The sequence below is a fragment of the Balaenoptera musculus genome, chromosome 4 (assembly GCF_009873245.2).
Source record: "Balaenoptera musculus isolate JJ_BM4_2016_0621 chromosome 4, mBalMus1.pri.v3, whole genome shotgun sequence".
Lineage (NCBI taxonomy): Eukaryota > Metazoa > Chordata > Mammalia > Artiodactyla > Balaenopteridae > Balaenoptera > Balaenoptera musculus.
Genome location: NC_045788.1, coordinates 73,327,409 through 73,350,678, shown reverse-complemented (window position 1 = coordinate 73,350,678; position 23,270 = coordinate 73,327,409). Strand labels below are relative to the sequence as shown.

General features: G+C 44.4%; 1 protein-coding gene across 1 annotated transcript in view; it reads right to left on the bottom strand.

Annotated features, from left to right (window-relative positions):
* MUC4 (mucin 4, cell surface associated) overlaps positions 1–23,270 on the bottom strand; it is a 56,577-nt gene extending 33,307 nt beyond the window's left edge. The window contains 1 exon segment of the mRNA XM_036849673.1: positions 23,189–23,270. Coding sequence (XP_036705568.1) covers positions 23,189–23,270 — 82 coding nt within the window.

Genomic DNA, 23,270 nt, shown 5'->3' with positions numbered 1-23,270 from the left:
TAGGAGATGTGTTGCTTCCACTAGATGGGGAGAAATTTCTGTCTGTTGAGGTTGGTGTGGTCAACATTTCTGATGTTGTTGCAGGTGTGTGGCTCACACCGGCTGGGGATGAAGTGAGTGTTTCACCTGAAGAGGATGTCTCCCGGGGAGTGCCTTCTGTAAGAGTGTGTCCACTTGGGGATAATGAAGGATTTGATGTGGTCACATCTGTGATGGTGGTGCTTTGAGTTTCTCTGGTGGTTTCCATGCTGAGAGTCTGGTGGTCCTGAGAAGATGCTGATGTTTCCTCAGTAGAAGTGGTGGAAGAGGGTAAGGTTGATTGTTCCCCTAGTCCAGTTGTCATTGAGACTCTCGAGGCTACTGGAGTGATATTTCTTGTTATAGCTGGTGAGGTTTGCCTTGTGCTTTCTACACTGCTGTCTGTTGAAGCTGGTGATGTCATCACCTGGGATGTTGTAGGAGATGTGTTGCTTCCACTAGATGGGGAGAAATTTCTGTCTGTTGAGGTTGGTGAGGTCAACATTTCTGATGTTGCTGCAGGTGTGTGGCTCACACCGGCTGGGGATGAAGTGGGTGTTTCACCTGAAGAGGATGGCTCCCGGGGAGTGCCTTCTGTATGAGTGTGTCCACTTGGGGATGATGAGGGAGTTGATGTGGTCACATCTGTGATGGTGGTGCTTTGAGTTTCTCTGGTGGTTTCCATGCTGTGAGTCTGGTGGTCCTGAGGAGATGCTGATGTTTCCTCATTAGAAGTGGTGGAAGAGGGTAGGGTTGATTGTTCCCCTAGTCCCATTGTCATTGAGACTATCGAGGCTACTGGAGTGATATTTCTTGTTACAGCTGGTGAGGTTTGCCTTGTGCTTTCTACACTGACGTCTGTTGAAGCCTGTGATGTCATCACCTCGGATGTTGTAGGAGATGTGTTGCTTCCACTAGATGGGGAGAAATTTCTGTCTGTTGAGGTTGGTGTGGTCAACATTTCTGATGTTGTTGCAGGTGTGTGGCTCACACTGGCTGGGGATGAAGTGGGTATTTCACCTGAAGAGGATGTCTCCCGGGGAGTGCCTTCTGTATGAGTGTGTCCACTTGGGGATAATGAAGGATTTGATGTGGTCACATCTGTGATGGTGGTGCTTTGAGTTTCTCTGGTGGTTTCCATGCTGTGAGTCCGGTGGTCCTGAGGAGATGCTGATGTTTCCACAGTAGAAGTGGTGGAAGAGGGTAAGGTTGATTGTTCCCCTAGTCCAGTTGTCATTGAGACTCTCGAGGCTACTGGAGTGATATTTCTTGTTACAGCTGGTGAGGTTTGCCTTGTGCTTTCTACACTGACGTCTGTTGAAGCTGGTGATGTCATCACCTGGGATGTTGTAGGAGATGTGTTGCTTCCACTAGATGGGGAGAAATTTCTGTCTGTTGAGGTTGGTGTCAACATTTCTGATGTTGTTGCAGGTGTGCGGCTCACACTAGCTGGGGATGAAGTGGGTATTTCACCTGAAGAGGATGTCTCCCGGGGAGTGCCTTCTGTATGAGTGTGTCCACTTGGGGATGATGAGGGAGTTGATGTGGTCACATCTGTGATGGTGGTGCTTTGAGTTTCCCTCGTGGTTTCCATGCTGTGAGTCTGGTGGTCCTGAGGAGATGCTGATGTTTCCTCATTAGAAGTGGTGGAAGAGGGTAGGGTTGATTGTTCCCCTAGTCCCATTGTCATTGAGACTCTCGAGGCTACTGGAGTGATATTTCTTGTTACAGCTGGTGAGGTTTGCCTTGTGCTTTCTACACTGACGTCTGTTGAAGCCTGTGATGTCATCACCTCGGATGTTGTAGGAGTTGTGTTGCTTCCACTAGATGGGGAGAAATTTCTGTCTGTTGAGGTTGGTGTGGTCAACATTTCTGATGTTGTTGCAGGTGTGTGGCTCACACTAGCTGGGGATGAAGTGGGTATTTCACCTGAAGAGGATGTCTCCCGGGGAGTGCCTTCTGTATGAGTGTGTCCACTTGGGGATGATGAGGGAGTTGATGTGGTCACATCTGTGATGGTGGTGCTTTGAGTTTCTCTGGTGGTTTCCATGCTGAGAGTCTGGTGGTCCTGAGAAGATGCTGATGTTTCCTCAGTAGAAGTGGTGGAAGAGGGTAAGTTTGAATGTTCCCCTAGTCCAGTTGTCATTGAGACTATCGAGGCTACTGGAGTGATATTTCTTGTTACAGCTGGTGAGGTTTGCCTTCTGCTTTCTACAGTGCTGTCTGTTGAAGCTCGTGATGTCATCACCTCTGATGTTGTAGGAGATGTGTTGCTTCCACTAGATGGGGAGAAATTTCTGTCTGTTGAGGTTGGTGTGGTCAACATTTCTGATGTTGTTGCAGGTGTGTGGCTCACACTGGCTGGGGATGAAGTGGGTGTTTCACCTGAAGAGGATGTCTCCCGGGGAGTGCCTTCTGTACGAGTGTGTCCACTTGGGGATGATGAGGGAGTTGATGTGGTCACATCTGTGATGGTGGTGCTTTGAGTTTCTCTGGTGGTTTCCATGCTGTGAGTCTGGTGGTCCTGAGAAGATGCTGATGTTTCCTCAGTAGAAGTGGTGGAAGAGGTTAAGGTTGATTGTTCCTCTAGTCCAGTTGTGTTTGAGACTGTTGAGGTCACTGGAGTGATATTCTTCATTACATTTGGTGATGTGTCTCTTGTGTTTTCTACACTGGTGTCTGTTGAAGCTGGTGATGTCATCATCTGTGATATTTTAGGAGATGTGTTGCTTCCACTAGATGGGGAGAAATTTCTGTCTGTTGAGGTTGGTGTTGTCAACATTTCTGTTGTTTTTGTAGGCGTGTGGCTCACACTGGCTGGGGATGAATTGGTTGTTTCACTTGAAGGGTATGTCTCCTGAGTAATGCTCCGTTTTCTTATATGTCTACCTGATCTGGATGAAGGGAATGACTGGCTTGCTGCTGCTATGGTGGTGGTTTGGTTATTTTCCCTGGTCTCTGTGGGCTGAGTCTGCTGGTCCTGAGAAGATGCTAATGTTTCTTGAGTAGTGGATCTGGAAGAGGATGCTTTTGTTTTTCCCTCCTCTCCAGGTGTTGTTGAGACTGCCAAAGTGACTGGAGGAAAATCGCTGGTAACAGAATGTGATGTGCCTTTTGCTTGGTATACAATGGACTTTGTTGAGGTTGTTACTGTGGACGTTTCCAATGCTGGGAGAGGTGTGTGGCTGATACTAGAAGGGGACAGTTCCTCAGTAACACTAGTTGTGAGATAGTGTCCATTTGTGGCAGATGGAGTTCCAGCTGTGCTTGTTTGGGCAGTGCCTTTAAATATAAGATACAAGGACTCATGAGACAAGAAAGGTTCCTTCTGTGAAGCTGGAAAGTTTATAACACAATCATTTTGCACATGTATCACTCTATATCACAGGGCTTCAGAATAAATGGCTGCAGGATTAATTATTTAACCATGTCTAAAGTTTCTACCAACACTGTGGCACCTAGTCATAAGTAGTATTTCAATGAATGTCTTTGTGCTAACATTTTCTCCATTACCATTAATTTTGTGGGTATGGTAATTGAAACTGGCCCAGTATACTCCTACCTTCCCCATATAAGGCTTATATGGAAGCCAATATCCATGAGCTGCAGTCTCAGAACAGTGTTTTAATTAAAATACGCACACTGTTCATTCAATGAAAAACATTCAAATTTTTGCATATCCTATATAAACATTTCTCAAACATGATAAAGGAGATGAGTAGCCTTCTGCCTTTTTCATAGCTTCTTTTTCTTTTCCTTAACCTAGTGCTTATTTCTCAGTTTTCCTTCTCACCTGTCTCCTAATTCTATTTCTAAAAATCCTTCAGTTTTCTCCCCCAGTGATAACCTTCTGATCTTCTTTTCCTCCTTCATTTCTCTCTCGTACCCCACCTCAAATACCTAAGAATTTTGCTGACTCATCAGGACCTTCTTTGAAGAGCAAGGAAAGGGAAATATTATGAACTTGTGTATTTGAATGTCTGACACGACTAGATGCATGTACTGTTGACAGTACATGTCAACTACTTGTACTGTCTTAAACAACTTTGTTTATTCAGTATAAAGCATTTGGGAGTAGACCGAATAATACAAGAGAATTTATGAGGACTCCCTCTTCTCTGGAATATTGTGGGTGTTTTTTGGGTGGATGCTCTCTCTCTCTTTTTTTTTTTTTTGTTTGGCTGCATTGGGTCTTCATTGCTGCGCACTGGCTTTTCTGTAGTTGCAGCAAGCGGGTGCTACTCTTTGTTGCGGTGTGTGGGTTTCTCATTGCGGTGTGCGGGCTTCTCATTGCGGTGGCTTCTCTTGTTGCGGAGCACGGGCTCTAGGCATGGGGCTTCAGCAGTTGTGGCTCTAGAGCGCAGGCTCAGTAGTTGTGGCGCACGGGCTTAGTTGCTCCGCGACATGTGGGGTCTTCGCAGACGAGGGATCGAACCCGTTTCCCCTGCATTGGCAGGCGGATTCTTAACCACTGCACCACCATGGAAGCCCGGGACTCTCTCTTATATTCAGATATACAGTTATTTTTATTTCATTTTACTGTCTCTGAGGACCATCTTTGTGGGTGGTCCCTCTACCTACAATCCAGACTTTCCCTTGCTACCTTACTTTTTCTTTTTAAATGGGAGTAGCATGAATTCTGTTGGTTTTTAGAACCATGTGGGAGGTCCTGAGAACAGGCCGACCCCCTTTTAACAAACCTCAGCAAGCTGCTTCTCAAGGCACCACTGCCTTAGTGTTGCCAGCAAGCCCCCAAGTAGGTGAGGCATAGAGCCACAGGGCCTGGGGCCCAAGCTACTTTTAGGATCAATAAAATTGTTCTCATGTTAATTTCTTTTACAATCAGAAGGAAAAAAAAATCAATGTAATTATAATGAATATGTAATAATGAATCCAGCCTTGAATGCATTAGTCCAACACAGTAATGAAGTATAGTTTTTAATTTTTTTTTTAATCAGAGGAAGAAGCCCAGGAAGACAAAAGTGCCTAGCGCCCATGAAAGTCATTGTGTGGCCCTTTTTGTAGACGGTCTCAACAAAAGTCTCGACCCAGTGATAAAGAGATAGGCATAATAGTGGCAGTTCACTGATGATAATCTAACTTCATTTTATATTTTACATTAGTTCAGATACCTTATCTGATTTTTCCCCCCAAACTATCTTTAACTTCCAAAAAACTTTATTGAAAAAACCACAGAGCTAACTTCTTTTTGATTCAACCCTTATGTTGACACTAATTTTTTTCCAGTAGTTACAGAGTACAACAATGAATCCAGTTTTAAACAAATTTGCAGTATTTGGTTCTATATAGAAGTACCTTTTCCATTTATCAAGAGATGTTATTCTCTTAAGTAATATGAACATCAAGGCTAAGACACTACTCTTTCTTTGAAAAGAGCTCTTTTCTCCAAGGTGATGACATTAGCCAGTTTCAAAATACTTAATTGAAGGGGGAGATTTTTCCTGATTAGTCAAATTCAAAACACTCAGAGCATTAATAAGATTAATATCTAGAAGAAAGTGCTTCTCTAGGTGGTTGAGGCCTCTGACATATACATTCAGGGCCTCAAAAGTAAATTTGTCAACTACATACACTAATTTTTAAAAAATCCTATAACGTGAATGTGTTTTTGAAATGAAAAAGCATTATCAATTTTTTTCAAGTAATTTAGAATAAGATTAAATTTTAATATTTTTTATTTGATTTGAAATGGCCAGTCTTCCTGCTAAAGTCACCAAATACTCCTTCCCTTAAGACCGCCCTGAGAGGTACAAAAGATGAAGACAAGTTCCGTCACTGTGGAGAATAAGCAGTATCTGTGCAGAAGGAAATGACTCAGTCCCAAGTGTGTGCGTTCCTGGGTTGCCAGGCAGTACCGAGGCTAAATGAGCCCAGGTTAGGTCTGGTCAATAAAACTTGTGCCAGGTCGGAGGTTTAGACATGCCTGGAGGGAAGCTTAAAAAAATGCTACAATAAAGGCTAAGGGATGGAGAAGCAGGATTCCCACAGAATGAGGCAGCCTGATTAGGGCTGCTTCAAATTGTTAAGAAAAAAATCTCAGGAATCTAACAACTCATCTTCCTTATGAGACAGAAGGCAGCATTAGACTAGAATAGTGACCAGACTATTTTAAACTCCATAATGGGAGGGAGTGTTAACCCTTTCAACCTGAATTATAGCATTTTTTAAAAAGCAAATTAAATTTCTACCTTTTTTAATTTTTATTTTTATTTTTAACATTTGTCCCAATCTAGCAGAAACCTAATGAGTAAGTACACATACTCTAGCCCTGACTACATCATAACATGATGTTAATTTAATTGATCATGCCTAATTTTTTTTCAATTTATTGGCCTGGCAAAATGTTTAAATGTCAACCTATTTTATTTAAAATATTTGACTGCACTCACACTAGCTACAGACAAACCCTGTCAGCCAGGAGAGAATACCATCCTCCTGAACTTTAAGGTCCATGAGTCTTCTAAACCAAGAAGAAACCAAGAAAACGTGAGTCTTTCCCCCCCTTAGGAACTTACTCTTTTTGGTTTTTATTAGGTCCCTTGCTGTTCTCAAAAAAAATTTTTAACCTCTGTGCTCACAACTAGTTGGAGGGATATAGTTCACAGTGAGACAAACTCCTAGAGAAGAACTTAGGTTTGAGTGCTGTTCCTGGAGGTGACTGCAATTTCACCACTTTCTCTTCTGAAGAAAGCAGTTTAATGGATAAACAAGGTCCTACTGTGTAGTAAAGGGAACTATATTCAATATCCTGTGATAAACCATAATGGAAAAGAATATGAAAAAGAATATATATATATGTATAACTGAGTCACTTTGCTGTACAGCAGAAATTAATACAACATCATAAATCAACTATACTTCTGCAAAATTTTTTTAAAAAGAAAGCAATTGAGACTTTCGAGTGAGAATGACTATGAATCAGCTCTAATTTATTAAAAAGAAAGTGACTCACCTGCAGCTCTAATTTGTTAAAAAGAAAGTGACTCACCTACTATTTATTAATAGTAACTAATTACAGGTGACACGCTTCTAAGCTGGTATGGACAAATGCATGGATTGAGCTGCAGAGCTGTGTTAGAAAGTCCTTGGGTTCCTATTTAACCCAAAATGACTCTGCTTAGACTTTAAAAGGGGACTTCCTTTATTCAGAATTATGAGTAGATTTGTTTGTAAGACTCCATATTCTATACCTGCTCTCTTCTCAGTAAAGTTCCAAAACTTGGTTTCTCTAGATAAGGTTTGGATTGGAAAACATACACTATGCAATTATTATTAGGCTTATTTTATTTTCCTAAAAACATAAATAAAAGCAACGCTCTGTCATCTGGCTTTGAGTCACCAGACAGAAGCTATTTACATGCCAAACTTACTAAACTTATTATAGATCCTTGGCAATTAAATCTTGTCAGAGCCTGCATCACTTCTGCTACAATCAGTATCAGCAGCAAGTTTCATGACTGCACAGCCCAATTTTTTAAGTAAAGATTTTTTTGTTTATAAAAGTAGTACAGCTCCATTTCCAGCAATATGGCAGAAGAGATAAGCCTTTACAAAACCTGCAAATGACAAATAATGTGTAACAAGTGTTGTCTGAATGCTGAACTGAGAACAGAAGAAAGAGAGGGAGACACTCAGGAGCGAAGGAGTTGAAAACTAAGAGGATAAATAAGTGCTCTCGCAAGATTTGCATGTATTTCTGAGATCTAGAGTTAGGGGATTTAAGGGCTGCATGGGGAAAGGAGACAGAATCTTAGATCAAGACACTGTAAATTGAGTATCTTCTGCATAAAGCTGGAACCCTCAGTGAAAAGATGGACTAGAAAAATCAGAAAGAAAAAAGAAAAAGAAAGCTGAATGAACAATATAATTAAGAACAGCAGGACTTCCCTGCTGGTGCAGTGGTTAAGAATCTGTCTACAAACACAGGAGACATGGGTTTGAGCCCTGGTCTGGGAAGATCCCACATGCCGAGGAGCAACTAAGCCCATGCGCCACAACTACTGAGCCTGTGCTCTAGAGCCCATGAGCCACAACTATTTTTTTTTTTTTTTAGAAATTCACGTTCTTTTATTTATTTATTTATTTATTTATTTATTTATTTATTTATGACTGTGTTGAGTCTTTGTTTCTGTGCGAGGGCTTTCTCTAGTTACGGCAAGTGGGGACCACTCTTCATCGCGGTGCGCGGGCCTCTCACCATCGCGGCCTCTCTTGTTGCGGAGCACAGGCTCCAGACGCGCAGGCTCAGTAGTTGTGGCTCACGGGCCCAGTTGCTCCGTGGCATGTGGGATCTTCCCAGACCAGGGCTCGAACCCGTGTCCCCTGCATTGGCAGGCAGATTCTCAACCACTGCGCCACCAGGGAAGCCCGAACCACAACTATTGAGCCTGCGTGCCACAACTACTGAAGCCTGCGCACCTAGAGCCCGTGCCCTGTGACAAGAGAAGCCACTGCAATGAGAAGCCTGCACACCGCAACAAAGAGTAGCCCCTGCTCACCGCAACTAGAGAAAGCCCACGCACAGCAACGAAGACCCAATGCAGACAAAAATAAAATTAAAAAAAATAAAAATAAATAAATAAATGTATATATATATATATATATAAAAGAACAGAACTTAGTGATAGAAAAACAATTGAAAACAGAATAAGGCCAAAAGTTGTTTTTTTGAAGACAAAATAGACACACTCTTAGCAAAAGGAAGGAAATAATGAAGAAATAGAAAATCCAAACAGACTTATAACTCATAAGGAGATTGAACCAACAAAGAAAAGCACTGGACCTGATGGCTTCACTGGTGAATTCTACCAAACACTTAAAGAAAAACTAACACCAATTCTTCTCAAACCTTTCCAATAAATTGAAGAGGAACACTTTCTAACTCATTCTTTTAGGCCAACATTACCCTGATACCAAACCCAGACAACATTTATTGATAGATAAGTTGATAACCAAATGTGATATATATGTACAATGGAATATTATTCAGCCTTAAAAAGGAACAAAATTCTGACATATGCTACAACATGGGCAAATCTTTAGGACATTATGCTAAGTGAAATAAGCAAGTCACAAAAAGATAAATATTGTATGATTCCACTTATATGAGGTACTTAGACTTGTCAAAATTGAGACAGAAAGTAGAATGGCAGTTGCCAAGGGCTTGGGGGAAGAGGGAAGTGGGGAGTTATTGTTTAATGGGTATAGACTTTCAGTTTTACGGATGAAAAGAATTCTGGGGATGGATGGTGGTGACAGTACCGCAACATTATAAATGTATTTAATGTCACTCAAAAACAGTAAAGATAGTAAATTTTATGTATGTGTATTTTACCACAATTTAAAAAATTGAAAAGAAAGGTAATTGAGGACTTCCCTGGTGGTGCAGTGGTTAAGAATCTACCTGCCAATGCAGGGGACACTGGTTCAAGCCCTGGTCCAGGAAGATCCCACATGCAGCGGAGCAACTAAGCCCGTGAGCCACAACTACTGAAGCCCACGTGCCTAAAGCCTATGCTCCGCAACAACAGAAGCCACCGCAGTGAGAAGCCCATGCACCGCAAGGAAGAGTAGCCCCTGCTCACCGCAACTAGAGAAAAGCCCACATGCAGTAATAAAGACCCAACACAGCCAAAATAAATAAATAAATTAAAAAAGAAAAAAAAGAAAAGTAATTGAGAAAAAAATAGGAAATCTGAATATAAACTATTCCAAACTGAATCATCAGTTAAAAGAGAAAAAGTCCATCCCTCACAAAATGTAGGTCGAGATGATTTTATAGGCAATTTTCACCAGACATTCAAGGAATAGATAATTTCAATTTATACAAACTCTTCCAGAGTTTAGTAAAAGAGGGAATGCTCTACAACTAATTTTGTAAGGTTAGTATAATACCAAGATGCAAAGACAGTGTAAGAAAGGAAAACTATAGATCAGTAAATCTCAGTAAAAATATGGATGGAAATGTCTTAAACAAAATATTAGCAAGCCAAGTTCAATATTGGATTTATAAAAAAGTATATCATGATCAAGCTGTTTAAACCAGAAATACAAGAAAAATATAAAACTTTATTAAAGTATATAAATCATCATATAAACAGAAGGAAGGGAAAACATGATCATCACAACAGATGCAGAAAAACTATTTGATAAAATTCAATACTCATCCCGTTAAAATTCCTAGCAAACTAAAAATAGAAGTGAGCTCCCTTAACCTGCTCAACAATATCAATAAAACCCCATAGTAAACATCATACTTAAAGATAAAACATTGGAAATATTTCCTTTAAAATTCGGAATGAGTCCAGGATGCCAGCTATAACAACTTCTATTCGACATCAGGCTGGAGGTCTAGCCAGTGCAATAAAATAAGAAAAATAAACAAAGGTATGAAGGTATAGAGAAGTTCTTTTTGGTATGGAAGGGAAGAAACAAATGTGTGATTATTTGCAGGTGATATAATTGTTTACATAGAAAACTCCCTAAATTTATAAATCATTAGCAAAGTTTTACATATATGGCCAAAAATTTTTTAAATGACTGCATTCCTATACATCAGCAAAAAAAAGTTTTTTGGTGGTAGTGTTTTTGATAGTGACAAATATAAAGTACCTAAGAATAAATCCAACAAAAGATGTGCTTAATCTTTATGGACAAAGTTATACGATATTGAAATATATTAAAGAAGACATACTCATTATATAAAAATTGTAAACTATAGATCTTTGAAAGACCAAAACCCCATAATCTCACTCCCCAGACAATCACATTGTTATGTGTCCTTCCAAGATTTTTCCTATGCTTTAAAAAATATATAGTTCAACTTACCTAGCATATATAACTTTGCATTCTTTTTAAACATTTTACCTGATATCATAAGCATTTCTTCATGCTTTTATTCTTTGTGCAGATAGCCTGAAGAAAAACAAATCTTTCCTGTCTCTGATGGTAGTTCTTTCTCTTCCTCCTTTTGTAGGCATGGAAGAGCTGGCTCAGGGGGATTGGGCCAGCTAATGTCAACAGCAAGATCTTGGGTGTTTTATGTGAACACCACTGGCTGAGCTCTGGAGGTCCCCTTTCTTAACAAAGCCATTCCCTCAACCTGAAAACTTGCATTGTTACCATTCCCATTTCCCTACAAACAGCAGCAGCACAAGGGCAGGTCTCTCTCCTAGAACACTTCCTCCATTGTGTCCTGCTATAACCCCCTCTCTGTGAAATAATGAGAGCTCAGGGATCATGTGCACTTTGCTTGGAAGTTTTTCCTTAATAAACCTTATTTTATGCTTGTTCCATGTGTTGCTAGTGTGTGTGTGTGGGTGTAGGTGTGTGGGTGAGAGAGAGAGAGAGAGAGAGGGAAAGAGAGAGAGAGAGAAAGAGAGGGAGAGAGTCTGTGTCCCTTGTGGAACATTGGACATCACCTTTTTACATCAAATAATATTCCCATAATTAACTTACTGTTTGACACTTAGGCTGTTTACTATAAATAAAGCTTTGATGACTATCTTTCTGTATGATATTTTGTTTTGTTTTCATTATTTCAGCTCATTTCCTCAACATAAATTTCTGTAAGTGGAATTACTGGTTAATGCTGTTATAAAAGTCTTCATGTCGGGCTTCCCTGGTGGCGCAGTGGTTGAGAATCTGCCTGCTAATGCAGGGGACACGGGTTCGAGCCCTGGTCTGGGAAGATCCCACATGCCTCGGAGTGGCTGGGTCCGTGAGCCACAACTACTGAGCCTGCGCGTCTGGAGCCTGTGCCCCGCAACGGGAGGGGCCGCGATAGTGAAAGGCCCGCGCACCGCGATGAAGAGCGGTCCCCGCACCGCGATGAAGAGTGGCCCCCACTTGCCGCAACTAGAGAAAGCCCTCGCACGAACCGAAGACCCAACACAGCCAAAAATAAATAAATAAATAAATAAAGTAGCTATAAAATTAAAAAAAAAAAAAAAAAAGTCTTCATGTCATTGATACATACTGCCAAATTTCTTTGCAGAAAAGCTGTGCTAATGTACAGTCCCACTGGCAGTATATGAGCAAGTACATGTTTCCCAATACCCACTCCCTTTGAGAAAAATCTTGTTTTGGCAGTACCAATTTTAAATATTGTCAAACAGGGCTGTGTCCTTTTGAATCTTTAAAGAACTTGCTAACCATGCGCTGAGTTGATTAGAGTCTCCTGCTCCAGTGTATAAGAAGGCAAGTGAGCCCCTTCACGTTGATGACAGAGTTTTACTGTTCGGTGCAGTCTTAACAAGTTCTAAATCTGTTGGGCTCGTTGTTAGAAGGAAGAGATTAGCATTAGTTACATCAAAACTACAGTATTGTATTTGTCTTTCACCACCATTTAAACAATGTCTTAAGCTGCTCCTTCAGCGGATTATTCAGCTATTTATGAAAACAATTTGCAGATAACCCAACCTGCTAAACTTGAGTAGGTTATTCTTAGGCACGAAATCCTGGTGAGGGAGGAAGGCTATAGAGAAGTTGTTATTGGTAAGAAAGTGGTTCTCAAAAGATAGGGTGCATCCAAATCCCTACGGGAGCTTGTAAGGATACGTTCTGGGTCCTACCACCCCTTCCGATTCCCCATATGTGGGATGGGATCCAGAAACCTGCATTTTAACATTGCCCAGGGTGATTCTGATACAGGTGGTCTATGGGCTACATTTTAAGAAACACCATCCTTAAAATGATAGTATCTGCTCTTAACATTTTTTTGTAAGCTAAAACCACCTTACTGAAGTCACAGATATTGGGGGTCTTGACCAAGCTTTGTTCTAAAGAATATTCCCAGCCTTATTCTTGCTGCTCAAGCTTTGCTGGAATGAACTGACCTTGTCTTTTAGCAGAACTCAAGTCAGGCTTTTCAGTTTTCATCAGATTGTTAGACAACGGAAGCCCGTTGTCATTCTCACCCTGGCCAAATACGTAATATATTTGCAGAGCAGAGAGCTAAGGATTTGACTGTGGAGAGTTGATATTTGCGAGAAATATGTTTCTCCTCTCCTCTCCCTTCCTCTCCCCTCCCCTTCCCTCCTCTCCTCTCCCGTCCTCTCCCTCCTTTCTCTATGACACTCTACCTTCTACTTCACTGAAAAGACCAAAGCCATCTAACTTGATCTCCTTCAATGTCCCAAAAACCTCTCCACCAGGAAATGTCTTTGCCTTCACCAGGTACCCTATCCTACCTAAAAAGAAAGGCTAAGTCTTCACTGAAAGGCTGTGTACACGCACGCACGTACGCATGCCCAGTGCCCTGTCTGTTTCCTCCTTCCCCCCTCAGATGGTTTAGTCCATCACTTCTCTCTGTCCGAGGGCCCCTTTCTGCATTGCTCCTTCTCTTCTCCTGACTATCATGTCCAGGTCTTTCTTGACCTAAAATAAAAGTCTCTCATCCGTATTGTGTCCTCGACATCCCTATCTGTCGTTTCAGGTGAGCATCCTGACAGAAGGGTCTACACTCTCCACGTGTTCTTTATCATCTACTCCTTATTCTCTCTCCTCCACCTCAGTCACCTCACTGAAAACACTTTCCCCCAATGTTACCAAAAAACTCCTCCTAAGCACCAAGACAAATTTTCTTCTCAGTTCCCATTAATTTCTGTAAAATTTGGCACCATCCATTCACTCATTCAACAAACATTTATTGAGCATCTACCTCAACAGTCTCTCCCTGACCAGTGTCCCTTTGGTATTTGCACAGTATTGCCCTCACAGAAGCTGAAGGATTCTTTCCTCCCAACACATTCCTTGTTCCTTTTGTTCCCTTCACCTCTTCTCTTCCCTCCTCAGCTCCCAGATGAAGTCAGCCTTCGGGGATCAACTCCAACCCTTCCCCTCTCCTTCCACGCTTTCTCTCTGGCTAAATTACATCTATGTTCACACCTTACAAATACATAATTCTACCCTGACTTCACACCCATTTTCCAGACTCACTTTTCCAGCCATTTCCTGGCTGGCCTGTCAAATGCAACATGTCCAAGTTGAACTTTCTCTCAAACTGTTTCTTCTATCTTCCTTCCTTAGGTTAATTGTAACTTCAGTTAACTGTAACCCAGATATTCAGGCCAGAAATCCCTGAGTCATCTTTGATTCCTTCCTCTTCCTTGTTGCCAGCAACAGAGTTTGGGACCAACTATTATTCCTCCAAATTACTGTATTTCTCCCACACTGTCTCCTGTTCACTTTGCTGTGTTATCGTCATTAACTATTGCAGCTACCTCTTAACTGCTCTTCCCGATTCCTCCATTTCCCACCCTGACTCTTAGCTTCCATCACACCACTCCTGGGCTGATCTTCAGCTATGGGGACCAGGAAGGGGAATTTCTACTATCGTCTCCGTAGCAGGGATCGCTTTAGAAAACACCTGGATTGCCTGCCCTAGAAGGCAGCTGCTTGGATCCTGAGGGCAGGGTCTCATTGTTTTATCAGAGCCATGGAGACTGGTGGCTGGAATTGGTCCTGTCATCCTCTCACTGCTGATAAGGAAACCAGGGTCCTCAGAGGGAGGCCACTTGGTGCTGGCTGACCTTCCTCTGGTTGTGGCTGAGAAGAGTGTTTGAGAGCCTTGTCAGCGGCTCTGTCTGCACTGCAGAGTGGTTTCTGTAATAAGGAATGCCTCTTACCAAGGCATTTCTACCCTATTGACAGTTTCTGTGGAGACACTGTCTTCACATCAAGTTCTTGAGTGTCAACTGACTTGTGATTAACTGACCCCCACCATTGGGAATAGGAATTTATTTCATACTTCTCTCATCAGGCATATTTTCACTCTATAAATAATAACAATTTTGATACCACATATTTGTGGAGTGCTTTATAGCTTCTCTTAGTTAACAGTACCCCCATTTCACAGATGAGGAAACTGAGATTTGGACAGGCTAAGTGACTTGCCCAACATTGCATACCTTGTGAGGGACAGGGCTCAGCTGTGGGGCTGTCACCAAGTTCATGGCCTCTCCACAATTTGGGCTCTCCTAACGCTACCTCAGGAGAGATAAAGTAAAGGACGGTGACTGACCTGCCCGAGCTCTTGGCTTGCCACGTGCAGTGGTCTGAGCCTGGGAACAAGTCTGACACATTTTCAGGGGCAAGTGACACCAGGAGGTTTCTGCCAATTTTCTTGGTGTCTCCTTGTCTGTGATGATGTTGGAGTGAGTTGTGATGGCTGTTGACCTCTTGCGGTGATAAGACTGCTGTCAGAAGACACGTGTCACCTAAAATGGATAGTTTTAGTGGAAGAAGTTCTTCCAGAGGAGGAACCTGCATCTGAGGACAGTGAGGACACCGGAGCTGGCACTGAGGTGGGGCGTTCCTCACTCGCAGTCCTGGAACCCGCCATGGATTTCTCTGCTACCACTGCAGTCAGAGATGTCCCCGCAAGGCCGTTATTCTTCTCCCCTTGAACTGTGTCCAGGGGGAGATGGCCAGCTGTTGCCCCAGTGCTCTCAGGGCTGCGGGGACGGCCAGTGTGATGGTGCTGATAGGCCTCATTTCTCCTGTGTGGCCCTCTGGTGACTCCACAGGTATGAGGCGGTGATGGGTGTGCTGTTGACTCAGGTGAAGGAATGGTGGCAGAAGCGGTGATGATAGTGGGAGGTAGCGTTCCCACATAGTGGTGAAGTCACTCCCTGAGGAGAAAACAAAGCCTGTGTCTTGCTTGCGTGCATTGTGGGCAGAGGCTTCTTCTTAGTGCCTGGTCTGTTTGTCTTGAGTTATTCTTGGAACTGGAGGTGAGGAACCCATATGCCATATCACCTACAAAGTTTCACTTTTCTGCTGTTATTTCCTGATTTGTGGGGCTCTTCACCGGGCTGTGCCTAGGGCAGTATAGAGCCAAGGAAATCACCCAACTGCAAGATTCACCTTGAAGAGAAAGTTGACTCACAGATGGGTGGCAGGTGCTCTGAAAGTTGTGAAGAAGTTGGAGGAAAGAGGCATAACCACCCTCCTTGCCATCCTATGCAGGGAGACCGGGGCCATTTGTATGTGTATCAGTCTCAGAATCGGCATAACCCCCCATCTTCAACGGGATGCAGCCTCAGCCCCTCCCACAGAGGAGGAAGGAGGATGTAGAAACTGCTGCTCACAGACAGCTGGGTCTGCACTTCCCAGGATCAAGGAAGAAGACTGTCATTCTCTCAGAAATTCTTGGTGACCAAAGGCTGAAATTTCTGAGAGGTTCCTGGGCTGTGGGTGATTTCAGGCTTCTGCCCTTCTGTGGTCAGGATTTGGGAGCTGGAAACTTCCCAGAGCTGCCCCTCAGGGATGATGGGTGGGTGTTAGGTGATGGATATGATGGCTGTTGGAGCCCCTGCTATAGGAACTGTGACGGGTGACAATGGAGCTGGTGGTTGTGTTTGTGTTCCTGCTGTTAGAGGAAACAGAAACCGTGACCACTGTTGTGTCTGCTGTGTATCTTTCCTCCACTGTTCCTAGAATTCATGATGGGGAAAGATGCTAACTCAAAATGCCCTTAGGATAACTGATCTCAAGATATCTCCAGCACCTGGAAAGATGGCTGGCATACAGGAATTACTTCATAGACATCTGTTGAATGAATGAATTCATGTGTTCCCATCCCCTGGTTTTGGTCCCTTTAGCTGAGAGAGGGTGAAATGGCATCAATTTCTCCTGTGACTGTCACAGTGGTCCTGAGGTCAGAAGACCAACACGATGGCTGCAGCCTGGGCAGTGTGAACACTGCTGTGGCAAAAGGTAGCCAGACTCCTGAGGGCCACCCTTGGCTAGGAGGGTGGGCCTGCCTCGACTGGGGCCAGGGAGAGACAAGCTCTGAAACCAAGATATTGGAAGCTGGAGATGGGACTTCTGAGGCAAGGAGGGCATCGAGGAAAAGGAAATTTGGAGCTGTGCTGAACAGACGGTAAAAGCTAGGTTGTGACACTTCTTGACTTGGTTCCAGAGCTTCTGGGGTTATCACCAGGGCAACCTTAGTGCTGCTACACCTAATGTCTGCTACACCAGACATTAGGTCAAATGACCTGTGGTGATATCCAAGGTGAAGAATAGGCATTGTTTGGGGTGTGACTTCAGTGGGTACAGTTGGGAAGGAGAGAGAAAGTTCTTGCTTTGAAGCCAACTGTGAAGTCAATTTTCTTTGGTGTTATTGACCTAATTTTTTTTAGCAGTCAGCTCTAAGGAGATTGCTCCATTTACTGATGAGGAAAAGAAGGGAGGCTTGAGAAAGCTGTAATGACATCAGTGACTTTTCCGATACCCCGGTTCCCTCAGAACACAGGTCAGCTGGTCTCTGACTTGGGGGAGTAGGGAATGAAGCAGGAAAATGATATGGTAGTAACTATTATGATTTGGTGTTTGTTTGGTTGTTTTAGCTGTGATTCCAGACAGACGTGGTACTGCTGATGCCCCCTAACAAGGTCCTTTCTGAGACTGACAGGGACAAGTCAATGGAGACAAGTGGTTAAGAGTGTGGGTTCCACAGACTCACAGACATAGATAGAAAACAAACTCATGGTTACCGAGGGGGAAGCAGGGAGGGATAAATTAGGAATTTGGGATTAACAGATATACACTACTACATGTAAAATAGATAAACAACAGTGTCCTACTGTATAGCACAGGGAACTATATTCAATATCTTAAAATAAACCATAATGGAAAAGAATATGAAAAATAATATATATGTATATATCAATACATATAACTGAATCACTTTGCTGTATGCCAGAATCTAACACAACATTATAAATCAACCATACCTCAATTTCAAAAAAAAATGACCGTTGTTTCCAGAGTCGAACTGACCAACATTCACTGTTTGACTTGGGCAAGTTACTTGACCTCTCTGAGGCTTGAGGTCCTTATCTATAAAAGTGGGATGATGGTAGATAATAGTAATACCAATGGGGTAATGTATGTTAAATGCTTAGCTCAGTACGTAAGCTCAATAAACGGCACTCTGCACTGCCTGTTATCTTGGTCTTTACAAGGTCCTGAGATCCTGGCAAAGGCAGCAATCCTTGTGACTACGTCCTTATTATGGCAGAAGCTCTGTTTGCTGCTGTTTTTACAGTTATCCACTCTCTTCCCAGATCTCCATTGCTACCACCAGGCCATGCCATGGTACCTTGGGGCTGGACTCCCGCAGCCAGCTCCTAACTAGTTTTTGTTTTACCCTTGTCCCCTTCCAATCCATTTCCCTCCATGGTATCCAGAGCAACCATTCCAAAGTTCAGATCTGATCACATCAATCCTTTACCTAAAACCCCTTACTGTCTGCACATTTTAGTTCCTTAAAATCCACAATCCATTCCACGGCTTACAAGGCTTATATCATCTGGACCTGTCTACCTATTTCAAGTCCTCCAAAGGGTCAAGCTCTTTCCTTGCTCTGCACATCTTCCCCTGCCTGGCTCATGCTTCCTCTTCCTCCTCCACTCCCCCCCTACTCCCCCCAACCCTACCAATTTCCACCTCACTTACTACTTAACCTTCAGGTCTCAGCTCATATGTACGGCACTTCCTCAGAGAGGCCTTGGTGGACTTACTAATCCAAACGAAGTTTCCCTATTTTACTCTCATCATAATACCTGTTCAACATAACACCACATTTGCAGTTGGGAATTTTTCTGTAATTATTTCATATCTCTCTGCATACTAGATCTTAGCTCCAGGAGGCTGGGCCCCATCTGTTCCATTCTTCACTGTGTTCACACAGCACTGCCCTAGAACAATGTCAGGCACATAGGAGACGCTCCTTAAATAGTTGTTTAACTAACAAATGTATGAATGAATGAATGAATGAATGAACGAATGAATATCTCAGCACGAGGTGTGGGTGCTTCTGTTCATCCTCTATCAATGAGCAGGGCTGGTTTATAGAGCTTGTGTACCACAATGCAAATGCAGTGACCGAGGAGTCAGGGGACCTGCCTTCTAGGCCCAGCTGCCTTATTTACAGGCTGTGTGACCTCACACAAGCTTGGGAGGCTGGAACCATGACTTCGTCATCCTTGTGTCCAGAGCATTTGGCATGAGTGGAAATTCAGCAAGTGAATGAATAACTCCACACTCTTTCCTGTTCTGAATTTCTCCAAACCCACTGTCAAACTCAAACTGCAATTTTAGTTGGGGGCATCTGTATAGAGCGGAGATGTCTATGCAGACCTTAAAAATGCACACGAGGAGAACCGAGCTGCCTGCCGCAAAGCCAGCACCCTCCGTAGGAGCCTGGCCACGACTATGGAGGCCTCGTGTGCAAACACAGACGCCCAGTTCCTGGGGCTGCTTTGGAGTCTCATGGAAAATGTTGAGTATTTAAACCTCTATGAAACGCCAACAAATTGAGTTCATTTCAACTGAACTCTTCAGTGCTGTGCTGGGGACAGGGACACAACAGTGACTAAGTATTTGCTGCCATGAATTCAGCCTGGTGGAAGGCGAAAGGTTGGAAGTAGGAGGAGAGATAGCTGGAAAGTCCTTAGTCCTGGCCTTGGGAGAGGTGGCTTGGTGGGTGCTTCTCTGAAGCATTCAGCCGCACCACGAAACCAGAGAACAGACACGGTAGCAAACTGCTTGTTTGAGCACGTAAAAGGCCAACCGCTTCTTGGCCTCTCCTGGCAACGGAGATAAATCACTGGTGTGTCAAACCCTGCCAGGACAGCCTCTGCCTCTGGAGCTGAGTCCAGAAACCAACGGTGTGGAGGAGATTGCCACGCAAGGAAGTGTGCAGCTGCGGTGTCAGGGAGCGGGGCCTCTGCCGCGCGGTGGAACTGGCATTCAGCATCAGCTCATGCGAGATGCCACATTCTGAATAAACCAAGCGGACCCTTGCAAACCCACAGGAAGATTGAGGGTGGCTTTTTAGAGCTCAAAGATCCTTGGATGAATGGGAATGCCTCCGAGCCAACAGAGGTGCCCTCTCCACTCTGCCTCCATCATCCTCCTGCCCCAGCTTCCCAGCTCTGAAATGCAGTGGTCCCGACATATTGCCATTTGCAGCAACATGGATGGACCTAGACAGTATCATACTAAGTGAAGTAAGTCAGGCAGAGAAAGACAAACATCATATGATGTCACTTATATGAAGAATCTAAAAAATAGTACAAATGAATCTGTATACAAGATAGAAATAGACTCACAGATGTAGAAAACAAACTTATGGTTACCAAAGGGGAAAGGAGGGGCAGGGATAAATTAGGAGTATGGGATTAATAGATACACACTACTGTATATAAAATAGATATATAAGAATCTACTGTATGGCACATGAAACTGTATTCAATATCTTGTAATAACCTATAATGGAAAATAATCTGAAGGTGTACACCTGAAACTAACACAATATTGAAAATCAACTATAGTTTAATACATTGTAAAATAAAATTAAATTAAAATTTAAAAAATAACATGCAGTGGTCTGTCTGTCAAACAAGATATTATGGATCTTCTACTTTGTACTAGATACTACCTTATTTAATCTTCACCACAACCCTGTGAAATAGCTTCTTTCCACTTCACTAATTTTGCCAATGAAGACACCAAGTTAAAGGTTCTTTTCTCACATCCCCTGGGCTGGTAAGAGGCAATTTTGACATGGGGTCTTCTGGTTTGAACTTCCTGCTTTTTGCTATACATTTTGCAAGCCATTGACTGAAATTTGATTGATTTTCCTGTTCAGGGACTTTCTCCTTTTGGATGTCCACAAGCACAGGGAGGGTTTCCTGGGGTGGGGGGCAGATAGCCTGTGGAGGGCTTGGGTGCCATTGGTGGCAAGTTGGGTGGGCCTGTCCTAAACTGACAGACAGATTAGAGGTTCTCGGAGAGAAGGGAAGCAGGAGAGCCCTCCCTGGGGCCCTCTGTGGCTGTGGATCTCCACCGTCCTGCACTTGCTACAGTCCCATCGTCTCCCAGTGGCTGTGCAGGGTGGTGGCCCCTCGGTTACTGGGCCACTGATAGTATGGGAGACTGAGGCTTATTTTACCTCGTTTTCTTGCCAGAGCACGTGGAATCAGGGTTGCCAGGCTTCCTTCTAAGCCATTCCTGCCGGGAGCCACCTGTAGGCACCACGTCTCCGCTGGCTCCCTGTCCAGTCTGCCTCTGTCCACCCTTCTCTTCCCGTTTCCCCTTCAGGATCCAGGGCTTTTTCCTAAGGAAGCCCTTACACTATAGCACCTTCATGGAAACCCCAGGGTTTCTCCCTTCACCCTGGGGTGAAGGCTCAGACACCTGCTCCAAGGATGACCCAGGCCTGGGTGAGGGTGTTGGCAGCAATGTGGAAGCAGACTCTGGGTTCAGATATAGGCAGGTCACTCGTGAGTCCCCTTCAGGGAGCCAACGGAATGGGACTGACCAGTTCCCACTTTCCCAGAACTCCCCACCCCGGCAGACGTGGGGGACTCACTGCTTGTCCAGCAGAGACTACTTTTCTCTCCAAGGTCCTCTGGATGCTCAGTCACATGCCTGGGGCACCACCTCCCATCCCACTCCCCCTCCTTTCCTGGCCCTGCTCCATCTTGTGCCCTTTCGCAATGCACAGGACTCGGTTCCAGGGCACCCTGCGCGGCTTCAGAGCCATCATGGGGACTCCCTTCCAACTTCAAGGTCCTCCTCTCGCTCACACCCCATTGCTCCCCACCTGCCTTCCCCTGCCCACTCCCACCCCAGTCCTTGCCCCTTCGGGCTCCTCTCCACACACTTCGTGGCTCCTCCTGACCTTGACAACCCTAATGCAGGGCCGAGTGCAGAGCCGGTACTGAACACTTTTTGTGTTGACTTTAAATCACAGAATATCAAAACTTAAGAACTCAGCAATCCAGAGGTCATGCCATCCTTTTTCCATTGGGGAACGGAGGCCTGGAGAGAGATACAATAGGACCTGGTAATGGGACCAGATCACTTAGCAGCAAAGCCAAGACTGGACCCAAGGTCCCTAAATCCAAACCACCTTCTCCCCATTGCCCATGGTCATGACTCCTACAGACACCCCTTAGTTTACCCCCAGGAACAGACCCTATGGGGCTGGCAACAGAAGGTTCCGAAGGCTCCTTCTGGCCTCTGTTTCCTCACTGCATGATGAGTAGGGAGGATGAGGGGCTTTGGGTGTGAGGGTGGTGTAGAGGGTGGGCGTTCTGTTTGGTCTTAGCCAAGCCCTTAAACATTTCAAGGAAGGTGGAATCTTCCACATCCCTGGCATTGTGCCTCTTACTATCTGTAAGAGAGTGTGTTCCTCTGACCCACTGTGTGAGAAATGATTCCTTGGGTGAAGGTTCCCCAGGCCTGCTGAGGAGGGGAGGGAGCTGTGATTATATCTTCGGTTTGGGGTCCTGATCCCTCACACTCTCCTGGCCCCAGAGACGTCCAGAAGACTCAGACACCCTGAAATACAGAATGAAACCTGGCCCTGGGGCCAGGGGGGCAGCTTGGAAGGTAGTGAGGAAGGGACAGGGGACCCAGGGGAAGCTTCTCCAAAAGGCCTTAGTTCCAGCTCTACTTGCAGCTCCAGACAGAGGCGGGCAGGCAGGTGTGGCGGAGGCCAAGGCCAACACCTGGGCTGTGAGCCCTGCCCTGGGGGCATTAGCCCAAGAGGAAGCTTTTAAACCCAAGTTCAGAGGCAAGAAGCCGACTGCCTGTCTCAGCTGCCCTTTAGTCCTGCATTTTTTCTCCAAGCCAGTCGCTTCTTTTCTCCCCTGGTCCTTCCTTTCCATCCTGCCTGTCTCCTCTGATTCCCTCCTCTTTCTGGATCTACTTTGCTTTGACTCATCTGTTTCTCACCTGTCTTTTCCTCTGACTCTATATCTTTCTGTAAGTTTTTCTTCCAGTTGTTATCCAGCTTTCTTGTTTTTCTGTGTCATTCCTTCTCAACTCTCTCTCCCTTTTTCTACAGTTCTGCCTACCTGTCTCTTTCCACAAAATAAGCCCTGGTTCCCCCAGTGGGTTTCCCCAAACCAGGACACTCCCCCATCTCCCTGCTTCTCTCTGTCTCTACATCCTCCTTCCTCGGTCTCTTTAGCGTTCTCCCTCTCTCTCCCCCATATTGTCCCATCTCTATCCATTCACCTCTCTCTGCCTCTCTGTCTCTCTCCCATGACAGACCCCAGCTCCTCGGATGGGATCGGCGAAGTCAGCTACCCTGTCCCCAGAATGCTGCCCCAGGTGCATCACTTACCCAGGAGCACTGGCCCAAGGACGCAGGAACACAAGCAGCCCAGGAACACACAGGGGACCCTCCTCCAGTGGACACCCCTCAT